The sequence below is a fragment of the Muscardinus avellanarius genome (assembly GCF_963383645.1).
Source record: "Muscardinus avellanarius genome assembly, chromosome: 1".
Classification (NCBI taxonomy): domain Eukaryota; kingdom Metazoa; phylum Chordata; class Mammalia; order Rodentia; family Gliridae; genus Muscardinus; species Muscardinus avellanarius.
Window position 1 is genome coordinate 204,791,807 of NC_137786.1, and position 19,692 is coordinate 204,811,498.

Genomic DNA, 19,692 nt, shown 5'->3' on the forward strand with positions numbered 1-19,692 from the left:
TTCTTTCATTTGGATGAAGCAGTTACACAGGTAATTAGGTACGCTCCTTCTTTGAGGGCATTTTAGAAGAAAATAAGCCAGTGGGAACTAAGTCATTACTTCTCATGCCCCAAACCTGGGCTGATGGACCAGGAAGGACTGGGCCATGCCCCTCATCCCTTGGGGTGGGAGGGAACTGTACGGGATCTGATTCTCAGTCACAGGATCTCCCTTCTTCTGTTTGGATGCTAGCCAAACACTCAACAGGATTCCTTTGAACGTCTCCACATTGGTGTCTTTGCAGATCGAAACAGTCACAGTATGGCCTAAGAAGAGTAACTGTCATCATTTCTGCCCCCACCCACATTTCCCTAGGGAAAATGCTTAGACCTGGCTTTTCCTGTTTCAGGAAAGGAGTGAGGGCATAGAGGGAATGGGTGGTAGATAAATCTTTCTTCCTCTCTTTTTTGAACCCCTAGTTTTAATGCTGAATTTATTCCATGTGGGTGGGTTTAGACTGGGTGGGGAGGATATGATTAGGATCGATAGTTTTCTCTGTGTTTAATTCCTCTAGCTACTTTACATACTAGTCAACATAAATGAGGAGAAGAAAAAAAAAAATGGTTTTTAAAGCACCTAACAAGGAATGCAGGCTCTGGAGTCAGTAAAAGATGAAGGGTAGACCTTTGCTGAAGATTTCTAGCTAGTTAAAAGCAAAGCTTCAGTTAAAATCAATTCCCTGTCTCCTCACCCAGTGTGTTTTCTAATATTCCATGTTGCCTATAGCCGTGGAGGAAGCTAAAGTTTTCACATGAAAACCTGCACCTACTCTTTTTAAAATGGAGCTTTACACACCATAGATGGGTAGAGTACTGTTTATCTCTTAGGGGTATTTTACAAATTGTGACGGGCCCCGCCCATCAGCCAGTAAGTCCGAGAGCTAAGATGGCGCTGAGCGGAAATCTTCCCCAGAGCACTTAGGTGGTAAACAGCTTTCAGGAAGTGACGACAAGAGCATGAGATACACGGGAACACCGCATGCCATAGGGCAACAGCCAATGGACTGGCTGTTGCCATGAGTTGTGCACGTGAACAGTCTGCTGATTGGCTGTTGGGCTCTATATAAGGGGAAGATTTCTGGGGGGAAAGAGAGAGAGAAGAGAAGATTTACGGGAAGAAGATTTGCGGGAACTGTACAAGAACCTGGGGTAATAAAACTGCTTGAGGAAGATCGTGTAAGAGTCGTCACTGCGCGCGACAAGTGGTTGGCCCGTACGGGGACCTTCGCTTTGATCAGAACCTCGGCAGTCCAGGGCAGCCGGCTGGTAAGTACTCCTTGACTCCGAAAAGGGAGGAGGAGGCTCCGTTTACGGAGGGTTATTTTCCCCGATCAAAGGGGGCTCCATTAAGGAGGATATTTAGTAAATAAGGCTCGCGGATAAGCGAGGCTCGCGGAAAAGCGAGGAACAGCGCTGTATTTTCCCCGATCAAAGGGGGCTCCATTAAGGAGGATATTTTTTAGTGTAAGTAAGTTAGAGAATCGGGCTGGTCCTGATTCGACAAGATGGGAAATAGTCCATCTCACCCATTGCATAAAGCATTGAAAGCTTTGTTGAAAAGTAGAGGCCTAAAGCTTAGGGACAAGACAATACAAGATTTTCTCGAACAAATAGATAGGGTAGCGCCATGGTTTACAGTATCAGGGAATCTTTCTTTAGCAAGCTGGGATAAATTGGGAAGAGACGTAGAACGCGCCGAAGAACAAGGTATTGTCACAGGAGGGACTCGGCCGCTTTGTCGGCTGATTCGTGCCTGTTTGGAAGAAAGGCGCTTTAGAAAATTTGTGCAGGAGGGCCAGGCAGCTTTAGACGGTGTAAAAGAGGAACGTTCAACTTCCTCTAAAGTGGCCAGTGAGGAGGATTCAGAGTCAGAGGGGGAGGATGAATCTGAGGAGGAATTAGAGGCCATTTGTAAACAAGTGAAAGCTTTTGAACTGATTAAAGAGGAAATTTCGCCTCCTCCGTATAACCCTTCTGCGCCCAGAGCAGGAGAAGGTGTCTCTTTTAGTAGTCAGATGTGGAGAGATGCGGGAATTTTTTTAGCAAATCAAGCTTTCCCAGTTTTCCAGCTGCAGGAGGGGGGAAATCGTTATCATGAGCCTTTGGACTTTAAAATAGTTAAGCATCTCGCAGAGTCAGTTCGCACATATGGGTCGTCAGCTGCTTTCACTATAGCAATAATAGAGAGTTTACATCGCTATGCCATGACCCCAGGAGACTGGCAAAATTTGGTTAGGGCCACCTTAAATCCTGGCCAATATTTGGATTGGAAAGCTTATTATATAGAATATGCCACTGAACAAGCTGCACGTAATCGAGCAGCAGGAAATTCAGCCTGGGATATAGACATGCTGATGGGCCAAGGACGATTTGCTAATCAACAGCTTGGGTATCCACAACAGGTGTATGAACAAATCAACAGACTCGCTACCCAGGCCTGGAAGGCCCTCCCTAACAAAGGAGAGGTATCTGGTAACCTTACAAAGATTACTCAAGGATTGACTGAACCCTTTTCAGACTTCGTTGCCCGTCTAGTAGAGGCTGCGGGAAGAATTTTTGGGGATTCTGACGCGGCCATGCCGCTCATTAAACAATTGGTCTATGAGCAATGCACTAAAGAATGCAGACAGGCCATCACTCCTTACAAACATAAAGGCCTAGAGGTGTGGATGAAGGTGTGCAGGGAACTCGGAGGACCCTTAACCAATTCAGGACTTGCTGCAGCCATTATACAGGCCTCCGGACAACAAAGTAAGAATAGTACCAAAAATGGCAATTGTTTTTCCTGTGGAGCGACAGGACACTTAAAACGAGATTGTCCTAAGTGTAGGGCGTCCCAATCTTATCCTTCTCCTCCTGAGTATTGTCGTCGATGTAGAAAAGGAAGGCATCCTACTTTTGAGTGCCGTTCGGTTAAAGATATCGATGGCAACCCCTTGCCCTATACTGGAAAGCAATCATCAAATACTCAGACAAAAAACGGGAGGGCGGGCCCTCGTTCCCAGGGCCCACAAAAATATGGGAACCCTCAGGTGTATGGGGCCATGGAGACACAGCCACCTCAGTGGCCCAATTTACAGCCTCCGGAACAGTCCGGCGAGCCACTCCAGGTTCGGCAGGATTGGACCTCTGTGCCACCTCCAGGCTGGTATTAACGCCACAAATGGGGGTTCAAATTATTGAAACAGATTTTCAAGGTCCTCTGCCACCTAATTCTGTTGGCTTACTTTTTGGAAGGTCTTCCTCTACCATGAAAGGACTTGTAGTCCATCCGGGGGTTATAGATGTGGATTATACCGGTATTATCAAAGTGATGGTTTCAGCGCCCCGGGGTATCGTTGCCATTTCCCCTGGGGATAGAGTGGCACAGTTACTTTTGCTTCCCAGTCTACATGGTATGTTTCCTTCAGCAGAGGGACGACGCGGTATTGGTGGGTTCGGTTCTTCAGGAAATGAGTTAATATCTCTTGCCTTTGATATGGGAACTCGTCCCTTGATAACCTTGGACGTGGAAGGCAAGCAAATCCTAGGACTTTTAGATACTGGGGCAGATAAAAGTGTCATCGCCTGTAAAGATTGGTCATCTTCATGGCCCACTCAAAAGGCTACCGGAGAACTTAGAGGTTTGGGTTATGCTAAAACCCCTGACCTCAGTGCTAGGGCTTTACATTGGAAAGATCAGGAGGGACATAAGGGGCAGTTTGAACCCTATGTGCTGGAGCTGCCAGTTTCCCTCTGGGGAAGAGATTTATTAGTGGACATGGGATATTCCTTACAAAATACATCTTATTTCCCCCAAGCCCATAATATTCTCCTTCGCCAGGGCTACCACCCTTCCTACGGGCTGGGAAAACACCTCCAGGGACGTAAAAGCCCAATTCCTACTAAAGAAAAGAGTGGTCGCGAGGAACTGGGTTTTGTGCAGTAGCCACTGAGGAGGCAATTCCCATTACCTGGAAGACGGGAGATCCAGTATGGGTTCCTCAGTGGCCTCTCTCCCGTGAAAAGCTTGAAGTAACAAGGAAATTAGTACAAGAGCAATTACAGTTAGGCCATATCCGGCCATCCACCTCTCCTTGGAATACCCCGATTTTTGTGATAAAGAAAAAATCTGGAAAATGGAGGTTATTACACGACCTCCGAGCCATAAATAGCCAAATGCAGATTATGGGGCCAGTCCAACGAGGGCTTCCACTCCTCTCTGCTATTCCGAAGGAGTGGCCACTTATCAGCATAGATATAAAAGATTGTTTTTTCTCCATCCCTTTAAATCCTGCGGATACTCCTCGTTTTGCTTTTACTGTTCCCTCTATTAATCAAGAGGAAATTGACAGTAGATATGAATGGGTGGTCCTCCCACAAGGAATGGCCAATAGCCCTACCCTCTGTCAATTATATGTAAATAGTGCTCTTGAGCCCGTAAAAACCAAATTTCCAGAAATTCGGTGTATTCATTACATGGATGACATTTTGTTAACCACAAAAAATCCCTCCATACTTGAGGAGGCTTATTGTCACCTTGTAAAGATTTTGGAAACTCATCAATTATTCATCGCCTCAGAAAAGGTACAAAGAGGAGAAAATATACACTTTCTTGGCAACATTGTTCTCCCCCATGCAGTCCTGCCTCAAAAATTAATCATCCGCACTGATCAATTAAAAACCCTCAATGATTTCCAAAAACTGTTGGGAGACATTAATTGGGTTCGACCCTTTTTACAAATTCCTAACCATGCCTTGAAACCTTTATATAATCTGCTCGTAGGCAATCCTCAATTAGATTCTCCTCGCGTCCTTACCGATGAGGCCCGCCATGCGTTACAATTAGTAGAACAAGCACTTACGAAAGCGTCTCTCCGTCGAGTGACCCCTGGACAGCCATTATGGGCTTGTATCCTGGCCACTGAAAAACAGCCTACTAGTGTTCTTTGGCAACAAGGACCCCTTCTTTGGATTCACCCCAAAGTCTCCCCTCAAAAGGTAGTTGAATATTATCCCACCAGTGTAGCAAGCCTTGCCCTTAAAGCCATTCAGCAGTGCATCCAACACTTTGGCAGAACGCCCGATAAGCTGGTGGTACCGTACACTGCTCTGCAAGTACAAACGCTGGTAGCCACTATTGATGATTGGGCTATACTTATGTGCTCTTTCAGTGGTGAAATAGACAATCATCTTCCCAAAGATCCATTGTTACATTTTGTTCTGGAACATCCTCTCATTTTCCCATTGGTCACTAAAAACAAACCTGTAGCTAATGCAATTAACATTTTTACTGATGGATCCAAAACTGGTGTGGGGGCCTACCTAATAGAGGGAAGTGATCCTGTTATCATCCAATATTCACATACCTCTCCACAACTGGTTGAATTAAATATTGTTTTAGAAATTTTTAAGAGAGTTTCTTCTCCTTTCAATTTATTATCAGATTCACAATATGTGGTTAATCTGGTTAGATCGCTTGAATGCGCGGGTCAACTCTCTTTACATACTCCTATTCATTCTATGGCTAGCCAAATCCAGATTTATATACATTTAAGAAAGACACCATTCTTTATCCAGCACGTTAGGGCACATACTGGATTACCTGGCCCTATTACATATGGAAATGATCTAGTAGATAAACTCACCAAGATACATATGATTTTTTCTCTTACTCAAATGCAACAGGCACAGGCATTTCACCGTCAATATCATGTAAATTCTAAAACATTACAACAGCGATTTAAAATCCCTCGACATCAGGCTCGGGAAATTGTAAAAACCTGTAATGCCTGTGCCCCTTTTTTACACCCCCCACATGTGGGCATTTGCCCACGAGGCTTGCTCCCTCTACATCTCTGGCAAATGGATGTAACTCACATATCTGAATTTGGAAAATTGAAATATATCCATGTTTCCATAGATACTGTCTCTGGAATTATTCATGCATCTGCTCATGCCGGGGAAAAGGCACATGACGTCGTCAATCATTGCCTTGAGGCCTGGGCAGCATGGAATATGCCTAAAGAAATAAAAACTGATAATGGCCCGGCTTATACTTCCCAAAAATTCACATCCTTTTGTTCACAGATGGGAATAACTCTAAAGCATGGCCTTCCGTACAACCCTCAGGGACAGGGTATTGTGGAACGCGCCCATCGTACTCTTAAAGAATGCTTGATAAAACAAAAAGAGGGAATTGGAACCAATATGAAACCGAAGCAGCGCCTATCCTTAGCCCTTTTTACTTTGAATTTTTTGCAATTAGATGTCAATGGCAAGACTGCTGCCGATCGTCATTTTGCCCCCTCGGGTACGAGCCAGGGTTTCGTGCGTTGGAAGGATGCCCTCACAGGGCAATGGAGGGGACCTGACCCAGTGCTCACATGGGCCAGAGGCTCTGTTTGTGTGTTTCCACAGAACGGCGCCGATCCTGTCTGGGTTCCAGAGCGGCTGACTCGTCTGGTGAAACAAAAGGATGATGAGCCATCGACTGATTCTTTTGGGGACCATGATACTGTGGAATTCCAAGGATAGGAAGTGATCCACAATGGGGGCTTTTGACTGCTTTTTCTTTTCTATTGCCTTTGAGTCATTCTGCTCAAGTTCTTCCCCGCTTAATCCTTTTACCTTTTCCCCTTAAAATTGGCACAGGAGCAAATTCTACTTTTGCAGGTTATAATTTTACTTATTAGAGCCTGACCATGGCCTTTCATTCTAACCTATTTGATCTGTGGCTTCTTTGTGGGATAAATGGCAGTTGCACGGATTTAGCTCCCCTTGTCATGATTAATGATAATGCGTTTATTGCCGCTAATCTTTCTTGCGAGCTTTCTGCATATCCTACAGATAACCGGTCATCGAAATTTGACAATTTGACAAGACGGTTGCGGTTGGAGATCATCAAAACCAATACTACTCAAGTTGACCCGGTGATGGCCCGCACCTTGATGTCCTGGATCCAACAAGCAGCTCGTCATTTAAAAGAGTGGGCTGGACTGGGTGCTCTTGGTCTTTGTCTGGTCTTACTGTGTATCTTATGTCTCTACTGTCTTAGAAAACTAATCCGTCAGCGCGCTACAGATCAAGTGCTCATAGCTCAGGCATTTGCAGCCATGGAGTTGGGACAATCCCCTCAAATATGGCTTGCGGCGATGGGAAAGTCTTAATGACAGGATGCCAGCTAGGACTGCACTCGGGACCCCGGGAGGGTGCATCCCGAGGAGGGCATGCTCAACTGCATACGGGTTGCCACTGATTCTTGTCCCGTCCCTGGCAAAAGGTGGTGGGCCTAGAAGCCCCTTCCAAACATACAGGGGTTGAGTCCTCTGTCCTCTCCTGTCTGAAAAAACAAAAAAGGGGGAACTGTGACGGGCCCCGCCCATCAGCCAGTAAGTCCGAGAGCTAAGATGGCGCTGAGCGGAAATCTTCCCCAGAGCACTTAGGTGGTAAACAGCTTTCAGGAAGTGACGACAAGAGCATGAGATACACGGGAACACCGCATGCCATAGGGCAACAGCCAATGGACTGGCTGTTGCCATGAGTTGTGCACGTGAACAGTCTGCTGATTGGCTGTTGGGCTCTATATAAGGGGAAGATTTCTGGGGGGAAAGAGAGAGAGAAGAGAAGATTTACGGGAAGAAGATTTGCGGGAACTGTACAAGAACCTGGGGTAATAAAACTGCTTGAGGAAGATCGTGTAAGAGTCGTCACTGCGCGCGACAACAAATGAGCACGTTAACACCTGGAGAGCCTGGTTCATACAATGCTGGCAACACAGCTGAGGTGGTAGCTCCTGTAATCTTATCTACTGGGGAGAGTGATCAAAATTGATTCTCAGATTCTCTTGAGACAGGACAATGGAAAGTTTGAGGCCAACCCTGACAAATTTAGCAAGACCCTGTCTCACAATAAAATAAATGAAAAGGGGTGGGGGTGTAGCTACACGGTAGACTGCCTGTGTGGGTTCAATCCTCAGTAACACACACACACACACACACACACACACACACACACACTACTGAAAGGAAAAGAGCACTGAAAGCATTTTTCCTGTCTACTCTCTCATTTAATTCTCAAACCATTTCTAAGCAGCTCATTTGACGGAGGAGCAGATTGAGCCTAGAGATTCCGTTCCTTGAGGAAGGCTGAGGGCTGAGTACGTAGCCCGCTAGTAGGAGATTTGAATTTCAAACCTGAACCTCTCTGGGACTTCTACTACCCTCTGTGTCTTCCTGAGAAAGCATCATCATAGAATGATATTTGACCTGGAAAATGAAGCGACTGAGGCCAAGATGCTGAGTAAACAGTCCAGAATGTCTCTGCTCTATGGAGTCAGTGATCCTAGAGAGAAGGTCCTCTGGCCCTTACCCCAGGTGTTAGGACAGGTAGCCATGTGGACGGCTTGCATTTAGAGTCCAGAATATGGCATCTTGTCTCTGATTTTCTCAGCACTGCTGACAAGGAGCAGTATCAGGTGGAGCTGGTTACCAGAGGACCGTTTTTCAACACAGCCAGGGGACTCCTGAGAGAAAGGGGCAGCTGAGAGAGGAAGAACAGCGTCTTCCTGACCTACACGCAAGCAAATAAAAACCAAAGATAGATGCCCTGACATTGTGAAATGTATTTTCAGATGGTTTTTAGATTTACAGAGCAGTTAGTTCAGAAAGCTAGGGGAACTTGCCAGATCTCGAATTTAGAGAAAAAAAAATTTTTTAATTAATTAGAATTGGTTCCATAGACTAATTACTATATATATATATATATATATATATATATACACACATATATATTTCAAATTAAACACCCCATAATCATTATACTATCAACTTATTTTATAGAAGTAAAATATATTTATATGTTTATATATTTATATAATATAAATATAAATAAATATATTTTATTTCAGATTAAACACCCCATAATCATTATACTATCAACTTATTTTATACAGGTACAAATATATTTACATATTTGTATATTTATATAATATAAAATAAATAAATAAATTTATACTTCAGATTAAACACCTCATAATCATTATACTATCAACTTATTTTATACAGGTACAAATGTATTTTGTGATGTCATACATAATAACTTAGGCATGTAAGTAAAAAAAACTTTGCCTCCATTTCTAGTACCTCAAAAAAATACATTTGCATCTAGGATGTTAAACATTTACCTCTCCAAAAGATAATGAAGTCCAATCTGGTTTATTTCTGTTTCATAATTCTTAGTGCCACAGATCTTCTCTTTTCTTTTAGGGTTAAAATTTCTGAAACAAATGATTCAAGATTTAATTCTTTTAATATATATTATCAATTATCCCTAAAAATGTTTCATATGTGAAAAAGGTCTTAATTTACCATTATTTGTCCTAAAAAAATGTACTTTTCTTTAACAGAATTTAAAAAGTAACAAATATTAAACTTCATGTTACATATTAAATAATGACATATTATTATGTAAATATGTATGCTTTGAGTAATTTATATAATAAATAAGTTTGTCTAGGTGTGGTGACAAATAGCTATAATTTCAGTACTTGGAAGGGTGAGACAGGAAGATCAGAGGACAGCCTCAGCAACTTAGCAGGACCCTCAGCAACTTATTAAGACTCTGTTTCAAAATAAGAAATAAAAAGAGCTAAGGGCATAGGTTCAATATTCAGTATCAAGAAAAGGAAAACAAAATCTGAAATATCCTAAACCTCTTCTAATAATGATGAATACTGAGATTTAGATTTATCAACTTCAAAAATTCAAATTGTTAATTTTTTCTCTAATTTTCTGTTCATATATGGTTCTTTTATTAATTCAAACCTAAACACGTGTGTGTGTGTTGTGTGTATGTGTGTGTGTGTGTGTATTCCTGGCAATAGGATATAGGTGCTCACATGTGCTATGCATGTGCTCTATTACTGAGGTACACCTACAGTCCCAAACCTAAACATTTTTAAACCAAAAAAATACATAATGATTATTAAAAACATAATGCTTAATTTGCTTGGGCAGCTAAGACAGGAGGATCACAGGTTTGAGAATAGCCTCAGCAACATAGTGATACTTGGCAACATAGCAAGACCCTGTTTCAAAATTTAAAAAATTAAAAAGGGCCGGGCATGGTGGCACACGCTTGTAATCCCCACGCTTGGGAGGCGTAGACAAGAGGATTGTGCAGGTTCGAAGCCAGCCGCGCTGGCTTAAGAGACCCTGTTTCCAAATAAAAGTATATAAAAAAAATAGGTCTGGGAGTGTATCCCAGAGATAGAAGGGTTTCCAGGATCCCCAGTACCACCAAAAAAAAAAAAAAAAAATTAAAAGGGCAGGGGGTGTAGCTCAGAGGTAGGATAACTGGGTTCAATCCTCAGTACTACATATACACAAAAAAGATGCTTAATTGTAATATACATTTGTTTGACTTTTCAAGTTAGAAAATCATTCAATATATTTTTAAAATCTATTTTATTATATGAGAAAAGAGTGATCAAATATAACTATTCATTCAATAAGCACTGGGTTGTGACCTACTGTAGCTCCTGAAGGATGTGGTTAAAGTAATGTGGTTAAAGGTAAATTTTTCTGACAAAAAAATTATGTCTTATTTTATATGGACTTGATAGCTGTTATTAATATTAATTGACAACATCTTCATACTTGATTGACTAGGAAACACTATTCAATGACCACACCCTAGTAGAGAGCACACATGCAGATAAATAATGCATCCCTGTTTCCCAACTCATTCTTGGAGACAGCAGGTGACCATGGCGCAGAATAGTAGTTGCTATGCCAAGGGAAAGCCTCACAAAGCAGCCTACAGCAGCTACAGCTAACTCTGCTGGAGGGAGTGTGGAGTTCAGGGTCAATACTAGTGGCTGAGAGGTCGCCAAACTTCCTCTCAAAAGACCTTTCTTACTAAGGAGATGAGAGGTGTTGGGAAGTGTGGGGGCTATGGTAGCATAACTTGAGAGTAGGAATGGTGACAGTATTGATAAGAAAAAGAGCTAGAGAAATACACAGTGATAGGTCATAAAAAGCCTTAAAAGCTATGGTAAAGCAAGGCATGGTGACACATACCTGTAATGCCAGAACTTAGGAGACTGAGACAGGAAGATCACTGGCTTGAGGCCAGCCCCAGAAACTTAGCAAAGCCTTTCACAATTTAGTGAGACCCTGTTTCAAAATAAAAATAAAAATGGCTGGAGATGTAGCTCAGAGGTAGAATGCCCTGAGGTCCAATTCCCAATCTAAGGGGAAAAAAAGCTATGGTAAGGAGCTTGAGTGAGTCTAGCGATCATGACTTACTAATAATTATTACATATATAATAAAATTATCTAAAAATAACAAAGTTCACTGTAGAGCTTTATATTGGATCTTTCTCTATAATTCTTTAAAACATGACTTAAATTTTTTTTCTTGGGGGGAAATTCAAAATGGAAACTGCAGGATGCAGCACATTTCAGTAGCTGGAACAAATAAAGTACAACTCCCAAGAAGGTAGCACAGGGTGGGAAAGTGTAGAACCCTGAACTTAAATGGAACTCATCAACACAACGCTGTCAGAGGGGAGAGAGGGTCGCAAACACGCATAGAGTGGGTTCAAAAGCTGACAATAGGTTATGGGGCAAATAAGAGACATTGGAATATACTCCAGAATCTACCACAGTAAACAGATATTATATGAGTCCCAGCCCTATATACATAAATTAGCAGGACAGCTGGGGGGGTTTTGTTTGTTTTGTTTTGTTTTGTTTTGTTTTTCCCTCACATTATTGCTAGTTCTTTTTTTACTTTATATTTGTCCTTTCTTTTTTCTCTTTCTTATTCCATTTTTTTCTTTTAGTTTTTTGTTTTTCATTTATAATTGTTAGTTTTTGTAACTTGTTTTGTTACTTTATTCGTGTTTGTTTGCTCCTTCCTCCCATTTCTTTTACAAACCTCTCCATTCTAGCATATCTACCCTCTTCTCTCAAAACTTTTCTTTTTCCCTTACTGTATCTCCTTGTTTTATATTCAAGATATTTCATATCTCCATACCTAGGTACTCTATTAACTACAAGAATCTTATCTAAACTTCTCTCATTCTCAACCAGATACTACCTTATTATACTTAAATTCTTATTCAACCTAATCATATCCTCTACTTTACCTGACTCCTGTACCCATCACCTCAGCTCTTACCCTTTACCCAACATTCACAATTGAAAAAAAGCACTGCTACTTGCTGACACCTCTAAATTCCTACTTCTAAGACAGTATCAGACAGAATACCCACAGAATCACACACAAAAGAGAAGATGCCAAAACATCAGAAAAACAAGCTTGTGAACCCTGAAAAAATAAGAACTAGGAACAGTGAGGAAATAAGGGAAATCACAAATACTGATCTACAATTAATGCAAGAAGGAGAATTCTGAATCCTGATGTTCAATATGATGAAAAGCCTCAAAGCAAATGTACAAGAAATGAAAGAGGAAATGGAGACATTAAGAAAGAATCAGAAAGAGTTCTGGAATGAAATGAAAGAGTCAATAAATGAAAGAAAGACAGAAATAGAAATTCTGGAAGATTTGGTGAAATGGAAAATAGAATATCACTGTTAGAAGACAGTTCATTCAAAACCAAGAGCACAGTCAACAGCATACAGAAGTTATTACAGCAACAAAACCTAAGCATCCAACAACTAGGGAACAACATGAAACATCCTAATTTACAGATAAAAGGCATCAAAGAAGTGATAGAGGTAAAAACAAAGGGTATTCATAATCTCAAAGAAAAAATTTCAAAGAATTTCTAAACACAGTAAAAGACTTGGATATACATGTTCAGGAGACATACAGAACACTGTTAAGATGAGATCAAAGAAGGACCTCCCCATGTCATGTAATAATTAAAATGAAACCAATATAGAGGCCAAGGAAAGAATCTTAAAAGCAGTGAGAACAAAAGAATGGGTGACATACAGTGGCAAAAAAGTAAAAATCACACCAGACTTTAAACCCAAGTCATGAATGATAGGAGAGACTGGTACGATGTAATCCAGGCCCTGGAAGAAAACAACTTCCAACTAAAACTGCTATATCCAGCAAGGTTATTATTCAAAATTGATGGAGATTTAAAGTGTTTCAAGATAAGCAGAATCTCAAAAATTTATGAATACAAAGCCAACACTAGAAAAAATACCTAAATAAATAAATCATAAAGAAGAAAAAAAGAAGCAAATTTCAGAACCAGAGAAGAAATTAAGTTGATCAACAGGGCAACTAAGTAAAGAGAAATAACATTATACCAAACAGAAGACAGAATACAAAATAACAGGAAACAAAGATCATATTTTAATAATAACCCTGAATATCAAAGGACTTAACTCACCAACTAAAAGACATAGACTGGCAATGTGGATTAAAAAATCATAATCCAAATATATGCTGCTTGCAAGAAACTTACTTTACATCCAAAGACATTCATAGACTGAAAGTGAAAGGATGGAAAAAGATATATCCTGCTACTGGAGACCAAAAACAGGCAGGGATAACAATGCAGATATCCAACAAAACAGACTAAGCTAAAACACATCAGAAAAGACAAAGCAGGGCACTTACTTTTATTAAAAGGAACAATCCACCAAAAAAGATATGATAGTAAATGCTTATGTCCCAAATGTGGGTGCACCCACATTTGTAAAATAAACGATTCAGGGCATCAGATCTCAAATAGATCCAAATATAATAGAATTGGGGGACTTCAACACACTTCTCACACCACTAGATTGATCTTCAAGGCAAAAGATGAGTAAAGACTCTTCAGAAATAAAGGAAACTATAAACCAAATGGACCTAATTAACATATACAGAACATTTCAACCAGAAACAACAGAATACACATTCTTTTCAGCAGCCCATGGAAACTTCTTCAAAATAGTTCACATCCTTGGCCACAGAGTAAGCACCAGCAAATTCAAATGATTTAATATAATTTCCTGCATCTTTTCAGACCATAATGGAATGAAAGTAGAAATCAACAACAGGAAACTCAAAAGAAACTATTTAAATACATGGAGATTGAATGATACACTATTGAACAACAAGTGGGTAAGATCAGAAATAAGGGGAGAAATAAAGAAATTTCTGGAATTAAATGAAAATACAGACACAGCTTACCAAAATCTATGGGACACTTTGAAGGCAGTGTTAAGAGAAAAGTTTATAGCATTGATTGCCAACGTAAGAAGAACAAAGAGTCGCCAAGTAAACTACCTAATGACAGATCTCAAGAACCTAGAAAAACTGCAACAGTCTAATCCCAAAGCCAGCAGAAGGTAGGGAAAAAATCAGAACAGAAATAAATGAAATAGAAAATAAAATAAATTTAAAGAATCAACAAAACAAAAAGGTGGTTCTTTGAAAAGATTAATAAGATTGACAAATCCCTGGCCAACCTAACGAAAGAAAGAATCAACTTAAATCATTAAAATCAGAAATGAAAAGGGAGACATCAGCACAGTGGGGAAATTCAAAGGATAATCAGAAACTAGTTTGAAAATTTATAATCCAATACTAGAAAACATGGAAGAAATCGATAGATTTCTAAGCAAGCCTACCAATAACAAGCAAAGAAATAGAAACAGAAATAAAAATTTTGCCCTCAAAGAAAAGCCCAGACCCTGATGAGTTTCCAGCTGAATTCTACAAAACCTTCATTGTAAGAACTAATTCCAATACTTCACAACTTGTTCTGGGAAATTGAAAGAGATGGAATTCTCTTAAATTCCTTCTACAAGTCCAGTATCACATTAATACCAAAACCAAATAAAGATACCTCAAGAAAAGAAAATTACAGACCAATATCTTTGATGAACATAGATACAAAAATTATAAACAAAATACTAGATATACAAATTCAAAAGCATATCAAGAGAATTCTACAGCATGACCAAGTTGGTTTCATCTCAGAAAAGCAAGACTGGTTAAACATACACAAATCAATACATGTTATTCACCACATAAATAAAACTGAGAACAAAAACCACATAATCATATCAATAGATGCTGAAAAAGCATTTGACAAAATCCATCACCCATTCATGTTAAAAACACTGCAGAAAATTGAAATAAAAGGAACATATTTCAACAACATTAATACAATATACAATGAACCCAAAGCCAATGTCATATTTAATTGAGAAAAACTGCAAGAATTTACTCTAAAATCAGGAACGAGACAAGAATGCCCACTATCACCACCCCTTTCAATATAGTCCTCGAGACTCTTGCCACAGCAATAAGACAAGAGAAGGATATCAAAGGATTTCAAATAGGAAGAGAGGAATTAAAACTATCCTTGTTTGTAGATGACATGATCTTAAAGAACTCAACCAAAAGACTACTGGAACTGATTAACCAATTCAGGAAACAATCTAAACAAAAACAATCTAAAGAAATCAGTTGCTTTCCTATATGCCAACAATGAATTCACAATGAAAGAAATAAAACAATTCCACTCACTATAACCTCAAAACCAATAAAATACCTAGGAATAAACCTAACCAAAGATGTAAAAGACCTCTACAATGAAAACTATAAAACATTAAAGAAATTGAAAATGACCTTGGAAGATGGAAAGATCTCCCTTCCTCATGAATAAGCAGCATAAATATCATCAAAATGGCCATTCTGCCAAAAGTGATCTACAGATTCAATGCAATTACTATCAAAATACCAATGACATTCTCCATATACCTAGAAAAATCAGTCATGAATTTCATAAGGAGAACGAAAAGACCTAGAATAGCCAAAGCAATCTTCAGCAATAAGAACCATGGAGGAGGCATCACAATCCCAAACTTCAAATTATACTATAGAGCATTAGTAGTAAAAACAGCATGGTATTGGCACAAGAGAAGACATACAGACCAATGAAACAGAATAGAAGATACAGAAACAAGCCCACATACCTATAGTCAATTAATCTTTGACAAAGGGACCAAACTCATATGCTGGAGAAAAGACACCCTTTACAACAAATGGTGCTGGGAGAACTGGCTATCCATTTGTAGAAAGATGGAACTAAATCCTTACCTCTCACCGCACACAGGAATCAACTCGAGATGGATCAAAGGCTTAGAAATTAGACCAGAGACTGTGGGGCATAGGCTCAACACTCCAACATGTAGGCACAGGCAGTCAGTAACTTTCTCAACAAAACCTCCAAAGTGCAAGAAATTAAAACAAGAATTTACAAGTTGGATGGCATCAAACTAAAAAGTTTCTTCTCATTAAAGGAAAGCATCAAAAACCTAAAGAGAAAGCCTACAGAATGGGAGGAAGATCTTTACCAGCCACCACTCAGATAGAGGGCTAATATCCAGAATATATAAAAAGGTGAAAAGACTCTACATTAGCAAAACAAATAACCCAATGAAGAAATGGGCAACTGAATTGAATAGACACTTCATAAAAGAGATACAAATGGTCAATAGATGCATTAAAAGATGTTCAACATCATTAGCCATCAGGGAGATGCAAATCAAACTATGGTGAGGTTCCATCTAACCCCAATCAGAGTGGCAACCATAAAGAAGTCAAATAACAACAAATGCTGGTGAGGATGAGGGGAAATGGGAACTCTTTTACACTGTTGTTTAGCCACTATGGAGATCAGTGCAGAGATTCCTTAGAAAACTGGGAATGGATCCACCATATGATTCGGCTATACCACTCCTGTATATCTTTTCAAAGGGGTTGAAATCAGAGAACTACAGTAACATATGCATACCCATGTTCATAGTAGCACAATTTGTAATAGCTAAAATATGGAACCAACCTAGGTCTCCATCAACAGATGAATGGATTGAAAAATTATGGGAAATACACACAATGGAATTCTACTCAGTGATAAAGAAGAACAAAATCGTGTCATTTGCAAGAAAATGGAAATACCTGGAGAACATTATGTTAAGTGAGATCAGCCAAGCACAGAAAAAGAAGGGACATATGTTTTCTCTAATTAGCCAAACTAGGGAGTATTAGGGATACAAAAGGGACTTCAGATAATGGAGGGGAAACCTTAGCAAAGCTGGAATGAAAGAGTAGGAAAGGAAGAAGGCTCAGGTTGATTAATGGAGAAGCTACATTCGAATGTGTGTATAACTGTGAATGTAGCATGGTCAACCTGGACACTCACTGTTGGGGAGAGAGAAGCGGGGGGGCACCAAGCACTGTGTGAATGTATGTCATTTTCAATATGATCCACATAAAAAGAAAAAGAAAGAAAAAAATTAATTACACTTCTGAAAGATGAAATTTGCCCATGACAAAAAAGTTTTATTTTATATGGACTTGACAGCTGTTATCAAGACTAATTGACAAGATATTTTCACTCACTAAGAGTGATAGTAACCAAGTGATATTCAAAGCTATTTTATCTTCCTTTGGCTTTGTAGATGGAGGAACGAATAAAAACCATACCCTCAAAATGGCCTACAGCGAGTCATTAAATAACTGAAGACCAGCAGAACCAGAATAGGAGTTAGTTAAAATGGATCTATTAAAAGTAGCCTAGCAGCACTTCTACCCTGCACAACTCTGGGATGCCGTTATCACAGATAACAAAGTGAATGGTCCTTTCAAGAGTGTTAGCTGTATGTTAATCAGTGTTTACATACAGCAGGGGTGGGGATGCTTTTGATTATCCTATGGAACACTTTCCTAATCAGCAAAGGAAGATTAAGTATATTTAGTAGAGTTTTAGCACCCAGGGTATTTCAGTTACTTGGTAATAATTAATTCATTTGTTTAACAAAGCGACTCTAAGATCTGAATGCTTGATAATCCAGGACATCCTATTCACAAACATAGAAACAGAGAGTACAGAAACAACGTACAGTTTCAAATATTCTCTATCAGAAGAGTTGTCCAAATTTGCCAATCTTTCAAAGTATGTTTGGAATGAACAATACATTTTAAAACATTAATATGGTAAGAGATTATCTGTATATAATCTTGAGCCTCAATTAAAGATATAGAATAGGAAAAATAAATATTATGTGTTAACTTTGGGTTTAGAAAAAAGGTCATACACTTTCTTAAGGGCATTACACTCACATTTTATATCTAGTAGAATGAGCTAATTATGAAATGTATGCGTCAAAGATTTCAATTTCAGGCTTGACTTTACTTTGAAGATTAATTTTTTACTTTATCATCTTTACAGTCAGTTCAGTGGACAGCCAATCTGAATGTTACTCATTGTTCAGCGATGTATGAAGTATATTTAATCAATGTGAAGAAAGTAATATTAAACTATTATCAGCAGCCTCAAATATCCTAAATATCTCAAAAGAAAGGTCAAGAGGTAATAGTGTTGGTAATTATATGAGAAACAATGTGCTTAACTCATTCTTTACATCAAGGCATTTTAATGATCTGATTCTTTTTTATAAAATATAATAAAATAATACCTGGTAATTTTTCCAATATTAGAGAAATATTGGCTGCTTAAAAATATTTTATTTCAATAATAAGAAAAGCTCAAAATACAGATCAATGTTTTTCCAGAAAGATAAATTTTAAAAATGTATCCAAATGAAAGAATATAAATTATATAGTTAACACTTTTGATAATTATGTTTATTCATTTCAAATGCCAGCTATAAATACAAATAATTGTGTATAATAATGATTACAAAGTTATACTTAAGAAATGATTTATGAGTTCAGTTATGACAAGATATATTATTAAAACTCAGTAAAAATACATTATCATATACATGCATTAATACTAGAACTTTTTAAAATCAAAGCTACTCATTTCTCTAAGGATTATGGACTGGAGAATATTTATATACTCCAGTATATAATAGAAATATATTATATTCCTAAATATTAAGTCATATCTGTTTCCCCTATATCTTGATATCGTAGAGATTAATTTCTATTTTTTAAGATGGACAAAGAGTTTTCCTTCAAAATTTAAAAGTTTTTTTTATGTTCTGGAAGGTGCAGAGTAACTTAATCTTACCTCATTATTTTCTCCTGTGCTTAAGTTCCTGATATAAAAACTAAGTGGATTTTTATATAAACTTTTACCTTTAAATACCTTTAAATATGTGAGTCTCTTTCTAAATAAATGGGTAATTCTCCCAGGAAAACATTAACAATAAAGAAGGTAAAAATCTGTAGAAACCAGAAAGAATCTTTAATGGTAAGTATGACCAATCTGTTCTTACTGTGTTTTCCATCCAGGTGAGAGTTCTGGACCAGTAATAATAAGGGATCTGTTTTTATCTTTCTCTCCATTTCTCAAAACTCTGAGTCTCACAGGGACATGTAGGTCTGGTGTCTTACACACAGGTTTCTTCATGGGAGGGCTTTTGGGAACAAGTAGGCCTTCTATGGGCCAATCAAACTCCTTCAGAAAGAAATGACAAAAATATAATAATAAGTAAGAAGTCATATCTAGATTTTAAAAATCTTATATTTTAACCATTCATTCATTAATTCAGCAAAAATGTATTGGCTCCCTTAACAGTTATAATTCTAATCAATATTCTAATAGTCTAATTAATACATAATTCTAATTAATGCTTTATTTGCATAGAGAAAATTAGTTATTTAAATTTTTATTGTTTTAAATGATAAAATGATTAAACATGTAGATGATTTCTCTCTGA

General features: G+C 38.6%; 1 protein-coding gene across 1 annotated transcript in view; it reads right to left on the minus strand.

Annotated features, from left to right (window-relative positions):
* The window catches only part of DCDC1 (doublecortin domain containing 1), a gene marked incomplete at both ends in the record, with an annotated part of 459,856 nt that overhangs the window by 80,554 nt on the left and 359,610 nt on the right, over positions 1 to 19,692 (minus strand). Inside the window, 2 exons of the mRNA XM_080690535.1 lie at positions 9,202 to 9,294; positions 19,249 to 19,427. Of these exons, the coding sequence (XP_080546661.1) occupies positions 9,202 to 9,294; positions 19,249 to 19,427 (272 nt within the window). The remainder of the gene's footprint in view (positions 1 to 9,201; positions 9,295 to 19,248; positions 19,428 to 19,692) is intronic.